A 14,787-nucleotide genomic window follows, 5' to 3' on the forward strand; every position below is an offset into this window, starting at 1 on the left:
TCCCACAGGCAGTGGTCTTTGTTGTAGTAGAATCAAAGATGGGGGGAGTATAGAAAGGAGGCAAAAGAAGGAAATAAATAATTTAGGTTAAATAAAAGTGGCAAGAAACCATTAGACAGAAAAAGAATTTTAAGATTGGGAAGAGAAAATATCAAAAGGTAAAAATAGAAAGTACCATGTTGTCAAATACAGAGTAGTCAGTCTTGAACAAATATATACACAAGCAACAAATATGGGCTCTGCAGGTATATTTATATTTATTTCTGGATACACAAGATATGTAAAAATATATAACAAATTTAAGCACATAAAGGAGTCTATAAACTTAAGAGTGAAGGCATGAGAAATGTTTGATATAGGATAGCTGGGAGAGTTTGGAGAGGAGGTACAAAAGAGGGAGGTGATGTCACTGTTTCAATTAAAACATTAAAATATTAGATAAATACAAATGTATGAACAAAATTATATACAAATAAGAGGAATAAAAAGCAAACCTTACAAGCTTCAAAAGAAAACACAGAGAAAAAAAAGCCCCAAGAAATCTATATCTTGGAGCATCTTCCTTTCATCTGCCCTCCTAGTGGAAGGAGCAGGATGTTGGAGACCCTTTTGTTATACATGGATTTTAGTCCAAATGGTCCAACGGTCCACTCATCAGGCCACTCATTGTGTCCAGTCCGTTGTCCAGCAGGATCAAAAGTCATTGGCTGCCTGGACTGCATAAAGAGAACTGGAGTTAAACAAGAGAAAGAAAATAATATTCATCACTAGAAAACCCTAGTACGTTTTTTGCCACGGGACTTAGGTTTATGTTCACTGGCCAAGAAATAGACAGACATGACTATAAAATTTAGACAGTCCATACTTGGAAAAGTCTAGATAGATTTATAAAGAGTTAATGTGTTCATGATACATACATTACCTCAGAGTTACCCCCCCTCTCTACTTTTCTCTCTCTGTCTCTCTCTGTCTCTGTCTCTCTGCCTCTCTGTCTCTCTCTCTCTCTCTCTCTCTCTCTCTCTCTCTCTCTCTCTCTCTCTGTGTGTGTGTATGTGTGTGTGTGTGATTGTGTGTGTGTGTTTTTGTGTTGGTGTCTGTCTGTTTGTCCTCATACCTGGAGGCCAGGAATAATCATCAAACGCTTTTTTACCTCAATATTGAGACAGAGTAATATGTCAGTAATCTCAGGCCACCAATCTGCCACACCTGCCTCTGTTAAGCTCAAGGCCTAAGATGACACCATGATTCTTCCTTGTCTGATTTCCAGAGTCCTTTTGTTGCACTGTGACACTTTACCCAACATCCATCTCCCCAGCTGCAGAGACCAGATCTGCCAGGTAAAAATATTTAGAATGTCCTTTTTCTGACAGGATTGCACTCAGCCTGGTACTTCCTCTTGCCTATACTGGCCTTGAAGTTGTGTTACTTGACAGGGTAGAGTGGCTCAGAACTGAAACTTCTACATTGCAGAATTAGAGACAGGAAGAAGAGGATCGTGCTCAAGGTAATCTTTAGCTACAAGGTGGCCTGTTGGGATTTAAGAGACCTTGATGAAAACAGAAATGTTTGCAGCATAGCATTACACGAAAGGAGGAACAGAGGCAGCAAGAACAAGAGGAAGACAAAGGTAGCCTGGGCTTTCATTCTATCCCGAGTGGTATTCTCTCTGAATTTTAGGTTTGACTGTGTGAACACTAAAACCGGCATAGCAACACTATTCCAAAATAGAAAAAAAAACAAAACAAATGTAAGAAGAAAAAAAATGAAAGTATGCTTAATTTACATAAACATATCAGAAAATAAGAACCAATTTCTTCTGTCTATTGTACATGGAATATGTTCCCTTAGCATACACCTGTGAGTCTGTTAGAATTAAGAGTGATATATTAAGGATTTTTATTGGAGTGGTTAGTGTTTTTCATCTGTTGGTTTTTAATTTTGTGAATCTATTTCCATCAATTGGGATTTTATACTTGATGTTTCTATTTTGTGTTTTCCACTTAAGACCATCCTGAGGGGTACATGGCTCTCTAGGAGTCCAGTATAAGAAACATCCATTGAGACCCACCTGCATGGAAGTAGTTCATGTAAAAGTAAAGACAGACACACTGACAGAGATATAGACTCCAGGGCTTCTACATATCAGTGTATGGATGACAAGGAATCATCAGGGTGTGAGGCCAACTCTTAAAACCTAGGCTGGCCAGTGTCTGTGAGAGGTTTTCCTTGGTTTTTGTCTGAGTAGCTAACCTGGTTCAGCGCTAGAGGCCAGCAAAGAACCCCTTTAATGAACTTTCCCAAACTTGTGCGTTGTGGGTTCAGATACACGAGTTCATATAGTGCTCTTCTTGCTCCAGAGTGGAATATGATATGCTTTCCCACTCAAATTAGACAGGAAACGATTGTCTGTCGTAAGAGAATTTCCTGTAGCTCAGGGGATAAAGCACATGAGAAATATGTATGTGATCACAATGGTGGAGAACTATAGGGACATGCTGTTAAACTCAGCACATATCACTGCAGGATTACTATGCCTGGATCCTTGATGTCCTTTGAACAAATTAAGAGGGACATTGGGTCAGAGGGACCCTCCATGTCAGTCATATGGTATTCTGTACACCTCATGCTGTGGAAGATGTTGATACAGTCTAGTTAAAAAGAACACAGGAGATGACATCTTAACAAATGTAACAGTAGGAGGGACAGGGAAAGCTTCCCAGAAGCTCTCACAAAGGAATTGCAAGGCTGTTTAACTGGGCATAAAAAAGCAGTGTGCAAATTCTCAGGTTAATGGAAGCAGCCTGGGAAGATTTATCCAGTGGAATGCATACTCCAGTGGAGGCCTGAAGCTGGCATGAGGTAGGGCCACACCAGTTTGCTTCTCCATCATTAAGTTGTTCTTTTGACTCTGCTCATAACACCTGTCCCTCCTCCTTCGAGGAGGCTGTGACACAGGTAGGAATCCTGTTACACATTTGAAAGTTGGCCTTGAGGGAGCAAACATAGAGAGGTGAGTAATTACAGGGCAGAACTGGTGAGAGAGAGGGCACAGCTGCCTTGGGAGTCACTCCACAGTATGGGTTTTGTAAGCATTACCCTGAGTTGGGTCTGAGGACTTAAGCAATATAAACTGTGATATCTTTCACAGGGCAGTAGGGGTGGGTGAGGGTCTGGTCAAAGTGTGACAGGAGGATTCCCTTCACAGGAGACATACAGGCCTCATATTCAACCTGGGAACCCATTTTAGCTCAGGTCTGATGGGCTGACTAGGGAGACTTTTCTGAGAAGTCTACTTCATGATGAAGACCAATGTTCTCTGCAAGAAACAGGAAGCAAAGAACAGTACAGTCCCACAGAACAGTCTCTGATGTTTACCTCTGCTAGAAGAGAGGGCAGAGGGCTACTGGTCCACTGACACTTTTAGGGCACTGTTCTACTTCATCCCTCCCTTCTGAGCAAGACACAGTGAAAAGGCAGGCCTTCCTGCCTGGGGTTTTACCTGGAGAGACCTTGCTGTGGTGTGGACAGCTCTTCCTCTGGAGAAGGGGCCTGCAAGCACACAGGCACCTGGACGTCTGGCCTGGCTCCTCTGAGATTGTATAATCTTCAGCCAGGCCAACCCCCACCACTGGCTTAAAAGCCATGGAGCTGAGGCTGCTGTTCTTCAGGACTTTAAAAGAAAAAGACACAGAAAAGAGGCTCTTGGTGTCTTTGAAAAACAGAGAACTTCCTGGTTGCTGCCGCCGCAGAGGGCCCTTGGGCAGCACCCTGCGAGCAAACTTGAGCCTCGGGACCACAGGTAAGACCAACTTGTCTGCTGCAAGAGAGCTGCCTGGTGAGATCGGGACACACAGAGGCAAAGTTCATCTAGGACCGGGCACGTCCTGTGTTTGCCGGAGGTCCCACGCTGGTGGATCCCGGCCCGCAGCAGCTCTCTGCTCCCAGACCCTGTGGGAAAGAGACCTCACCGCCTGATCAGGTGGGCACTCCTGAGGCTGCAGAGCGGAAGAGACCACCAACACTGCCCACCCCTGCCCACATCCCTGGCCCAAGAGGAAACTGTATAAGGCCTCTGGGCTCCCGTGGGGGAGGGCCCAGGAGCGGCAGGACCCCTGCCTGAGACACCACCGGAACATGAAGGAAACAGACCGGATAAACAGTTCTCTGCACCCAAATCCCATGGGAGGGCGAGCTAAACCTTCAGAGAGGCAGACAAGCCTGGGAAACCAGAAGAGACTGCTCTCTGTGCACACATCTCGGACGCCAGAGGAAAACACCAAAGGCCATCTGGAACCCTGGTGCACTGAAGCTCCCGGAAGGGGCGGCACAGGTCTTCCTGGTTGCTGCCGCTGCAGAGAGCCCCTGGGCAGCACCCCACAAGCGAACTTGAGCCTCGGGACCACAGGTAAGACCAACTTTTCTGCTGCAAGAAAGCTGCCTGGTGAACTCAAGACACAGGCCCACAGGAACAGCTGAAGACTTGTAGAGAGGAAAAAGTACACGCCCGAAAGCAGAACACTCTGTCCCCATAACTGACTGAAAGAGAGGAAAACAGGTCTACAGCACTCCTGACACACAGGCTTATAGGACAGTCTAGCCACTGTCAGAAATAGCAGAACAAAGTAACACTAGAGATAATCTGATGGCGAGAGGCAAGCCCAGGAACCCAAACAACAGAAACCAAAACTACATGGCATCATCGGAGCCCAATTCTCCCACCAAAACAAACATGGAATATCCAAAGACACCAGAAAAGCAAGATCTAGTTTCAAAATCATATTTGATCATGATGCTGGAGGACTTCAAGAAAGACATGAAGAACTCCCTTAGGGAAACACAGGAAAACATTTATAAACAAGTAGAAGCCTACAGAGAGGAATCGCAAAAATCCCTGAAAGAATTCCAGGAAAACACAATCAAACAGTTGAAGGAATTAAAAATGGAAATAGAAGCAATCAAGAAAGAACACATGGAAACAACCCTGGATATAGAAAACCAAAAGAAGAGACAAGGAGCTGTAGATACAAGCTTCACCAACAGAATACAGGAGATGGAAGAGAGAATCTCAGGAGCAGAAGATTCCATAGAAATCATTGACTCAACTGTCAAAGATAATGTAAAGCGGAAAAAGCTACTGGTCCAAAACATACAGGAAATCCAGGACTCAATGAGAAGATCAAACCTAAGGATAATAGGTATAGAAGAGAGCGAAGACTCCCAGCTCAAGGGACCAGTAAATATCTTCAACAAAATCATAGAACAAAACTTCCCTAACCTAAAAAAAGAGATACCCATAGGCATACAAGAAGCCTACAGAACCCCAAATAGATTGAACCAGAAAAGAAACACCTCCCGTCACATAATAGTCAAAACACCAAACGCACAAAATAAAGAAAGAATATTAAAAGCAGTAAGGGAAAAAGGTCAAGTAACATATAAAGGCAGACCTATCAGAATCACACCAGACTTCTCGCCAGAAACTATGAAGGCCAGAAGATCCTGGACTGATGTCATACAGACCCTAAGAGAACACAAATGCCAGCCCAGGTTACTGTATCCTGCAAAACTCTCAATTAACATAGATGGAGAAACCAAGATATTCCATGACAAAACCAAATTTACACAATATCTTTCTACAAATCCAGCACTACAAAGGATAATAAATGGTAAAGCCCAACATAAGGAGGCAAGCTATACCCTAGAAGAAGCAAGAAACTAATCGTCTTGGCAACAAAACAAAGAGAATGAAAGCACACAAACATAACCTCACATCCAAATATGAATATAACGGGAAGCAATAATCACTATTCCTTAATATCTCTCAACATCAATGGCCTCAACTCCCCAATAAAAAGAAATAGATTAACAAACTGGATACGCAACGAGGACCCTGCATTCTGCTGCCTACAGGAAACACACCTCAGAGACAAAGACAGAAACTACCTCAGAGTGAAAGGCTGGAAAACAACTTTCCAAGCAAATGGTCAGAAGAAGCAAGCTGGAGTAGCCATTCTAATATCAAATAAAATCAATTTTCAACTAAAAGTCATCAAAAAAGGTAAGGAAGGACACTTCATATTCATCAAAGGAAAAATCCACCAAGATGAACTCTCAATCCTAAATATCTATGCCACCTACATATGGGCTCCTACATATGTAAAAGAAACCTTACTAAAGCTCAAAACACACATTGGACCTCACACAATAATAGTGGGAGATTTCAACACCCCACTCTCATCAATGGACAGATCATGGAAACAGAAATTAAACAGAGATGTAGACAGACTAAGAGAAGTCATGAGCCAAATGGACCTAACGGATATTTATAGAACATTCTATCCTAAAGCAAAAGTATATACCTTCTTCTCAGCTCCTCATGGTACTTTCTCCAAAATTGACCATATAATTGGTCAAAAAACGGGCCTCAACAGGTACAGAAAGATAGAAATAATCCCATGCGTGCTATCGGACCACCACGGCCTAAAACTGGTCTTCAATAACAATCAAGGAAGAATGTCCACATATTCTTGGAAATTGAACAATGCTCTACTCAATGATAACCTGGTCAAGGAAGAAATAAAGAAAGAAATTAAAAACTTTTTAGAATTTAATGAAAATGAAGGTACAACATACCCAAACTTATGGGACACAATGAAAGCTGTGCTAAGAGGAAAACTCATAGCGCTGAGTGCCTGCAGAAAGAAACAGGAAAGAGCATATGTCAGCAGCTTGACAGCACACCTAAAAGCTCTAGAACAAAAAGAAGCAAATACACCCAGGAGGAGTAGAAGGCAGGAAATAATCAAACTCAGAGCTGAAATCAACCAAGTAGAAACAAAAAGGACCATAGAAAGAATCAACAGAACCAAAAGTTGGTTCTTTGAGAAAATCAACAAGATAGATAAACCCTTAGCCAGACTAACGAGAGGACACAGAGAGTGCATCCAAATTAACAAAATCAGAAATGAAAAGGGAAACATAACTACAGATTCGGAGGAAATTCAAAAAATCATCAGATCTTACTATAAAAACCTATATTCAACAAAATTTGAAAATCTTCAGGAAATGGACAATTTCCTAGACAGATACCAGGTACTGAAGTTAAATCAGGAACAGATAAACCAGTTAAATAACCCCATAACTCCTAAGGAAATACAAGCAGTCATTAAAGGTCTCCCAACCAAAAAGAGCCCTGGTCCAGACGGGTTTAGTGCAGAATTCTATCAGACCTTCATAGAAGACCTCATACCAATATTATCCAAACTATTCCACAAAATTGAAACAGATGGATCACTACCGAATTCCTTCTACGAAGCCACAATTACTCTTATACCTAAACCACACAAAGACACAACAAAGAAAGAGAACTTCAGACCAATTTCCCTTATGAATATCGACGCAAAAATACTCAACAAAATTCTGGCAAACCGAATCCAAGAGCACATCAAAACAATCATCCACCATGACCAAATAGGCTTCATCCCAGGCATGCAGGGATGGTTAAATATACGGAAAACCATCAACGTGATCCATTATATAAACAAACTGAAAGAACAAAACCACATGATCATTTCATTAGACGCTGAGAAAGCATTTGACAAAATTCAACACCCCTTCATGATAAAAGTCCTGGAAAGAATAGGAATTCAAGGCCCATACCTGAACATAGTAAAAGCCATATACAGCAAACCAGTTGCTAACATTAAACTAAATGGAGAGAAACTTGAAGCAATCCCACTAAAATCAGGGACTAGACAAGGCTGCCCACTCTCTCCCTACTTATTCAATATAGTTCTTAAAGTTCTAGCCAGAGCAATCAGACAACAAAAGGAGGTCAAGGGGATACAGATCGGAAAAGAAGAAGTCAAAATATCACTATTTGCAGATGATATGATAGTATATTTAAGTGATCCCAAAAGTTCCACCAGAGAACTACTAAAGCTGATAAACAACTTCAGCAAAGTGGCTGGGTATACAATTAACTCAAATAAATCAGTTGCCTTCCTCTATACAAAAGAGAAACAAGCCGAGAAAGAAATTAGGGAAACGACACCCTTCATAATAGACCCAAATAATATAAAGTACCTCGGTGTGACTTTAACAAAGCAAGTAAAAGATCTATACAATAAGAACTTCAAGACACTGAAGAAGGAAATTGAAGAAGACCTCAGAAGATGGAAAGATCTCCCATGCTCATGGATTGGCAGGATTAATATAGTAAAAATGGCCATTTTACCAAAAGCGATCTACAGATTCAATGCAATCCCCATCAAAATACCAATCCAATTCTTCAAAGAGGTAGACAGAACAATTTGCAAATTCATCTGGAATAACAAAAAACCCAGGATAGCTAAAGCTATCCTCAACAATAAAAGGACTTCAGGGGGAATCACTATCCCTGAACTCAAGCAGTATTACAGAGCAATAGTGATAAAAACTGCATGGTATTGGTACAGAGACAGACAGATAGACCAATGGAATAGAATTGAAGACCCAGAAATGAACCCACACACCTATGGTCACTTGATTTTTGACAAAGGAGCCAAAAACCATCAAATGGAAAAAAGATAGCATTTTCAGCAAATGGTGCTGGTTCAACTGGAGGGCAACATGTAGAAGAATGCAGATCGATCCATGCTTATCACCCTGTACAAAGCTTAAGTCCAAGTGGATCAAGGACCTCCACATCAAAGCAGACACACTCAAACTAATAGAAGAAAAACTAGGGAAGCATCTGGAACACATGGGCACTGGAAAAATTTTCCTGAACAAAACACCAATGGCTTATGCTCTAAGATCAAGAATCGACAAATGGGATCTCATAAAACTGCAAAGCTTCTGTAAGGCAAAGGACACTGTGGTTAGGACAAAACGGCAACCAACAGATTGGGAAAAGATCTTTACCAATCCTACAACAGATAGAGGCCTTATATCAAAAATATACAAAGAACTCAAGAAGTTAGACCTCAGGGAAACAAATAACCCTATTAAAAAATGGGGCTCAGAGCTAAACAAAGAATTCACAGCTGAGGAATGCCGAATGGCTGAGAAACACCTAAAGAAATGTTCAACATCTTTAGTCATAAGGGAAATGCAAATCAAAACAACCCTGAGATTTCACCTCACACCAGTGCGATCAAAAACTAAGGTGACAGCAGATGCTGGCGAGGATGTGGAGAACGAAGAACACTCCTCCATTGTTGGTGGGATTGCAGACTGGTAAAACCATTCTGGAAATCAGTCTGGAGGTTCCTCAGAAAATTGGACATTGAACTGCCTGAGGATCCAGCTATACCTCTCTTGGGCATATACCCAAAAGATGCCTCAACATATAAAAGAGACACGTGCTCCACTATGTTCATCGCAGCCTTATTTATAATAGCCAGAAAATGGAAAGAACCCAGATGCCCTTCAACAGAGGAATGGATACAGAAAATGTGGTACATCTACACAATGGAATATTACTCAGCTATCAAAAACAACGAGCTTATGAAATTCGTAGGCAAATGGTTGGAACTGGAAAATATCATCCTGAGTGAGCTAACCCGATCACAGAAAGACATACATGGTATGCACTCATTGATAAGTGGCTATTAGCCCAAATGCTTGAATTACCCTAGATCCCTAGAACAAACGAAACTCAAGACGGATGATCAAAATGTGAATGCTTCACTCCTTCTTTAAATGAGGAAAAAGAATACCCTTGGCAGGGAAGGGAGAGGCAAAGATTAAAACAGAGACTGAAGGAACACCCATTCAGAGCCTGCCCCACATGTGGCCCATACATATACAGCCACCCAATTAGACAAGATGGATGAAGCAAAGAAGTGCAGACCGACAGGAGCCGGATGTAGATCGCGCCTGAGAGACACAGCCAGAATACAGCAAATACAGAGGCGAATGCCAGCAGCAAACCACTGAACTGAGAATAGGTCCCCTATTGAAGGAATCAGAGAAAGAACTGGAAAAGCTTGAAGGGGCTCGAGACCCCAAAAGTACAACAATGCCAAGCAACCAGAGCTTCCAGAGACTAAGCCACTACCTAAAGACTATACATGGACTGACCCTGGACTCTGACCTCATAGGTAGCAATGAATATCCTAGTAAGAGCACCAGTGGAAGGGGAAGCCCTGGGTCCTGCTAAGACTGAACCCCCAGTGAACTAGTCTATGGGGGGAGGGCGGCAATGGGGGGAGGGTTGGGAGGGGAACACCCATAAGGAAGGGGAGGGGGGAGGGGTATGTTTGCCTGGAAACCGGGAAAGGGAATAACACTCGAAATGTATATAAGAAATACTCAAGTTAATTAAAAAAAAAGAGTGATATATTAAGGATTTTTATTGGAGTGGTTAGTGTTTTTCATCTGTTGGTTTTTAATTTTGTGAATCTATTTCCATCAATTGGGATTTTATATTTGATGTTTCTATTTTGTGTTTTCCACTTAAGGCCATCCTGAGGGGTACATGGCTCTCTAGGAGTCCAGTATAAGAAACATCCATTGAGACCCACTTGAATGGAAGTAGTTTATGTAAAAGTAAAGACAGACACACTGACAGAGATATAGACTCCAGGGCTTCTAAAATCAGGGTATGGATGACAAGGAATCATCAGGGTGTGAGGCCAACTCTTAAAACCTAGGCTAGCCAGGGTCTGTGAGAGGTTTTCCTTGGTTTTGTCTGAGTAGCTAACCTGGTTCAGTGCTAGAGGCCAGCAAAGAACCCCTTTAATGAACTTTCCCAGACTTGTGCGTTGTGGGTTCAGATACACGAGGTCATATGATGCTCTTCTTGCTCCAGAGTGGAATATAATGTGCTTTCCCCTCAAATTAGAAAGAGAGATTGTCTGTCCTAAGAGAATTTCGTGTAGCTCAGGGGATAAAGCACATGAGAAATATGTATGTGATCACAATGGTGGAGTACTATAGGGACATGCTGTTAAACTCAGCACATATCACTGCAGGATTACTATGCCAGGATCCTTGATGTTCTTTGAATAAATTAAGTGAGACATTGGGACAGAGGGACCCTCCATGTCAGTCATATGATATTCTGTACACCTCATGCTGTGGAAGATGTTGATACAGTCTAGTTAAAAAGAACACAGGAGATGATATCTTAACAAATGTAACAGTAGGAGGGACAGGGAAAGCTTCCCAGAAGCTCTCACAAAGGAATTGCAAGGCTGTTTAACTGGGCATAAAAAAGCAGTGTGCAAATTCTCAGGTTAATGGAAGCAGCCTGGGTATATTTATCCAGTGGGATGCATATTCCAGTGGAGGTCTGAAGCTGGCATGAGGTAGGGCCACACCAGTTTGCTTCCCCATCATTAAGTTGTTCTTTTGACTCTGCTCATAACACCTGTCCCTCCTCCTTCGAGGAGGCTGTGACACAGGTAGGAATCCTGTTACACATTTGAAAGTTGGCCTTGAGGGAGCAAACATAGAGAGGTGAGTAATTACAGGGCAGAACTGGTGAGAGAGAGGGCACAGCTGCCTTGGGAGTCACTCCACAGTATGGGTTTTGTAAGCATTACCCTGAGTTGGGTCTGAGGACTTAAGCAATATAAACTGTGATATCTTTTGCAGGGCAGTAGGGGTGGGTGAGGGTCTGGTCAAAGTGTGACAGAAGGATTCCCTTCACAGGAGACATACAGGCCTCATATTCAACCTGGGAACCCATTTTAGCTCAGGTCTGATGGGCTGACTAGGGAGACTTTTCTGAGAAGTCTACTTCATGATGAAGACCATGTTCTCTGCAAGAAACAGGAAGCAAAGAACAGTACAGTCCCACAGAACAATCTCTGATGTTTACCTATGCTAGAAGAGAGGGTAGAGGGCTACTGATCCACGGACAGATTTAGGGCACTGTTCTACTTCATCCCTCCCTTCTGAGCAAGACACAGTGAAAAGGCAGGCCTTCCTGCCTGGGGTTTTACCTGGAGAGACCTTGCTGTGGTGTGGACAGCTCTTCCTCTGGAGAAGGGGCCTGCAAGCACACAGGCACCTGGACGTCTGGCCTGGCTCCTCTGAGACTGTATAATCTTCAGCCAGGCCAACCCCCACCACTGGCTTAAAAGCCATGGAGCTGAGGCTGCTGTTCTTCAGGACTTGAAAAGAAAAAGACACAGAAAAGAGGCTCTTGGTGTCTTTGAAAAACAGAGAACTTCCTGTGCTTTCTATAAAGAGCCATAGCACCCCACTGGTTGTCTTAGAACTCTCTGCCCCATTTGGGCATGCCCCCACCTCCCTCTCGTCCTTCTTTAATCAGTGTCTCTGATTCCCCTTATGACTCAGGAAGCATCAGATCACCCTTCAGGGGTTTCTATGAACTTAATCCTTCTGTAGTTTTAGTTTGTCAAGTTTCTATGTGCCTCAAGACCATCCTCATTTGACACAAAGGACAAGTGGGAATATGGATGAAATGAATGAGGACATGCACCCACCTGGTCCTGTGGGTGACACAATGTTCTCCTCTCTTCCTGAGAGCCAAGTTATTGCAGGAGACTTGATTTTCCGATGGTGGTGGCAGACAGCAGCACAGGTTTCGAAGGCTTCTACTAATTGTTTTTTTAAACCCCTTCCAGTGGTAACGCCATCCCCGACGGGAAGCTGGGCAAGGCACTTGTGGCTGGCCACTAGTGACGGTATCTTCATGAACCATGGCCTCTTCCTTGATGAAGGTGTTTTCGTCCACAACTGTCTCTCTCTGCCAGGTATCTCCAGAACAGCCTGCAAGGCTTATCCCCTTAGGTGTCTGCAGTGATGCACAGAAATCATGTGGCGGTATGAAGGAAGACACATTCCTGTCTGCTGTAGTGGAATAGGTGTATTGAAGTCGAGGTGACTGGATATGTTCAGTTAGACTACAAGAAAACACAGTCTTGGAGTCTGAGAATGTCTTCCTGATTTGCAGCCTGTTATCCTTGAATTCTTCAGCTATAGGATAGTCCAGGAGGTCGAGCTGGAGAGTGTTGGTCCTTGTTTGCTGGTAGCCTACAGCATGCCTTCTGACAACCTTCCTGGATTTCTTCCTATCCTTCTTCTCCCTCATATTGGATGAATGTGAGGACAAGGTGAAGGAGGAGAGAAGAGGTCCCTTTCTCTTAAGAAAACGAGGGAAGGAGTAAAGATCTTCTAGACCTGACTCCACTTGGTGGTGTGTGCAGACTTTCCTGAGTGGCTTGTGCTGTTGAATCAAGTATGTTGCCAGCACCTCGTTGATATTTTGGTCTATCAGAGACTCAGTGCTTTTCTCAGGTGTATGCCTCATGACTCTCATGGCTTTGATGGTGCTAGGGCTTGGTGTTCCTGTGAACATCTGTATGGATGTCGGTGGTGAGTAGGCCTGGCTGTCTTTGATCATGGGGCGCATCATAATTTGCTGGATGCTGGGCCTCCTGCTGGGATTTATCATCAGCATTTCCACTATAACATTGAAAATATCGTTGGCAACGTGAGGCGGAATGCTGAAATTGGCTGAACTGATTTGTCTCCTCACCTCTGCAAATGACTTGCCTAGGAAAGGCAAGTGCCCAGTCACCATGAAGAAGAGGAGGACACCTACACTCCATACGTCAAATGGGCGGCCCTCATATTCCTCAGCTTCAAAGAATTCTGGCGCACAGTATGGCAGCGTGCCACAGAAATCAATCAGCTTCTGCCCAGGAAGTGTTTTAGCAGCTAGGCCAAAATCACAGAGCTTGGCATTCCACCTTCCGTCTATCAAAATGTTGTTGGCCTTTATGTCTCGGTGGACAATATTATTGTCATGGCAGAATTGTACTGCCTCTAATATCTGTCTAAACATTCTTCGGGCCTCCCACGATTTTAAATATCCACATTCCCGGATTCGGTCCAGTAGGTCTCCCTGAGAGGCATGCTCCATGACCAGGTGGGTGGCCTCTCTTGTCTGGACCACTTCGACCACCTTGATGATATGAGGATGGCCCAGGGACTTTAGAATGCCAACTTCCCTGCTCATCACTGAGGAGCACTTCTCGGTGTTCTTGAGAACTTTTATAGCTACACAGGTGAGGGTTGGGACGTGGTAGGCCATTTTTACCACTGAAAATCGTCCCCTTCCCAGGGTTCTTATGATCTTATAGTCAGTGGTAAAGTTCTCGATGGAGTCCCGGCTCTCTGGGTCCTGCTCCATGATCAGGCCCTCCTTTATATGGCTAGAACCAAACTTGTAATGAGAAATAAAACAGACATTTAAAATCAGGCCCCAGAACATGTTGATACGCTCAAATTCCTACATTAAAGATATGAGGAAAAAAAAGCTCAGAAAAACATCAGACAATCTAGCCATGTACTTTATATACTGGGAAGGGAAGGACAAGGACCTACTGCAAAGGAGCAGATGCAAAATATGACATAGAGGCAGTTGTCAGGCACCAACTGCAAACTGAGAGAATCCTAGATACTAAAAGCCACTAAATTGGAAAAGCTCACCATCCTCTCTCCTGATCTCAGCATTCTCTTTGAGTAGAGGCATCTAGAATATCAGCTTCAAGAGAAGGTGTAAAGAGAACAGATCCCCGAAAACCCATACTGTGCAGGATGGCGATCTGCGTCTAGAGTTCCCAAATTTGGCTACTCAGGCAGAGGACCTGTAGGTGGTCTCAGAACACAGGTGCCCACAGCTACCCTAACTCCAGCTCCAGTGGTTACTACACCTCTCGACTCTAAGCGCACCTATACAGCACACTCACAGGTGGTATACACCACTAAAAATAGTGATACAAGTCTTTCTATATAATTTTATTAACATGAGCTGTCAGGTTAGCA

General features: G+C 43.3%; 1 protein-coding gene across 1 annotated transcript; it reads right to left on the minus strand.

Moving 5' to 3' along the window:
* Window positions 1-238: 238 nt before the first annotated feature.
* LOC134478911 (sperm motility kinase 2B-like) lies at window positions 239-14,416 on the minus strand. The gene is made up of 5 exons (XM_063276830.1): window positions 12,441-14,416; window positions 11,934-12,104; window positions 3,500-3,670; window positions 2,832-2,987; window positions 239-716 (listed from the first exon to the last, which is right to left on the minus strand). Exons 1-2 carry the CDS (start codon window positions 14,231-14,233, stop codon window positions 12,068-12,070), a joined length of 1,830 nt encoding a protein of 609 aa, XP_063132900.1. The 5' UTR covers window positions 14,234-14,416; the 3' UTR covers window positions 239-716; window positions 2,832-2,987; window positions 3,500-3,670; window positions 11,934-12,067.
* Between the last annotated feature and the right edge of the window lie 371 nt (window positions 14,417-14,787).

Source organism: Rattus norvegicus, chromosome 17, assembly GCF_036323735.1.
Source record: "Rattus norvegicus strain BN/NHsdMcwi chromosome 17, GRCr8, whole genome shotgun sequence".
In the NCBI taxonomy this organism is placed as follows: Eukaryota; Metazoa; Chordata; class Mammalia; order Rodentia; family Muridae; genus Rattus; species Rattus norvegicus.

Coding starts and splice junctions, on each gene's coding strand:
- LOC134478911 (XM_063276830.1), bottom strand. CDS start 14,233: ATGTTCTGGGGCCTGATTTTAAATGTCTGTTTTATTTCTCATTACAAG. Junction 12,105..12,440: donor TGTGTCACCCACAGGACCAG/GTGGGTGCATGT, acceptor TTTCTTTTCAAG/TCCTGAAGAACAGCAGCCTC.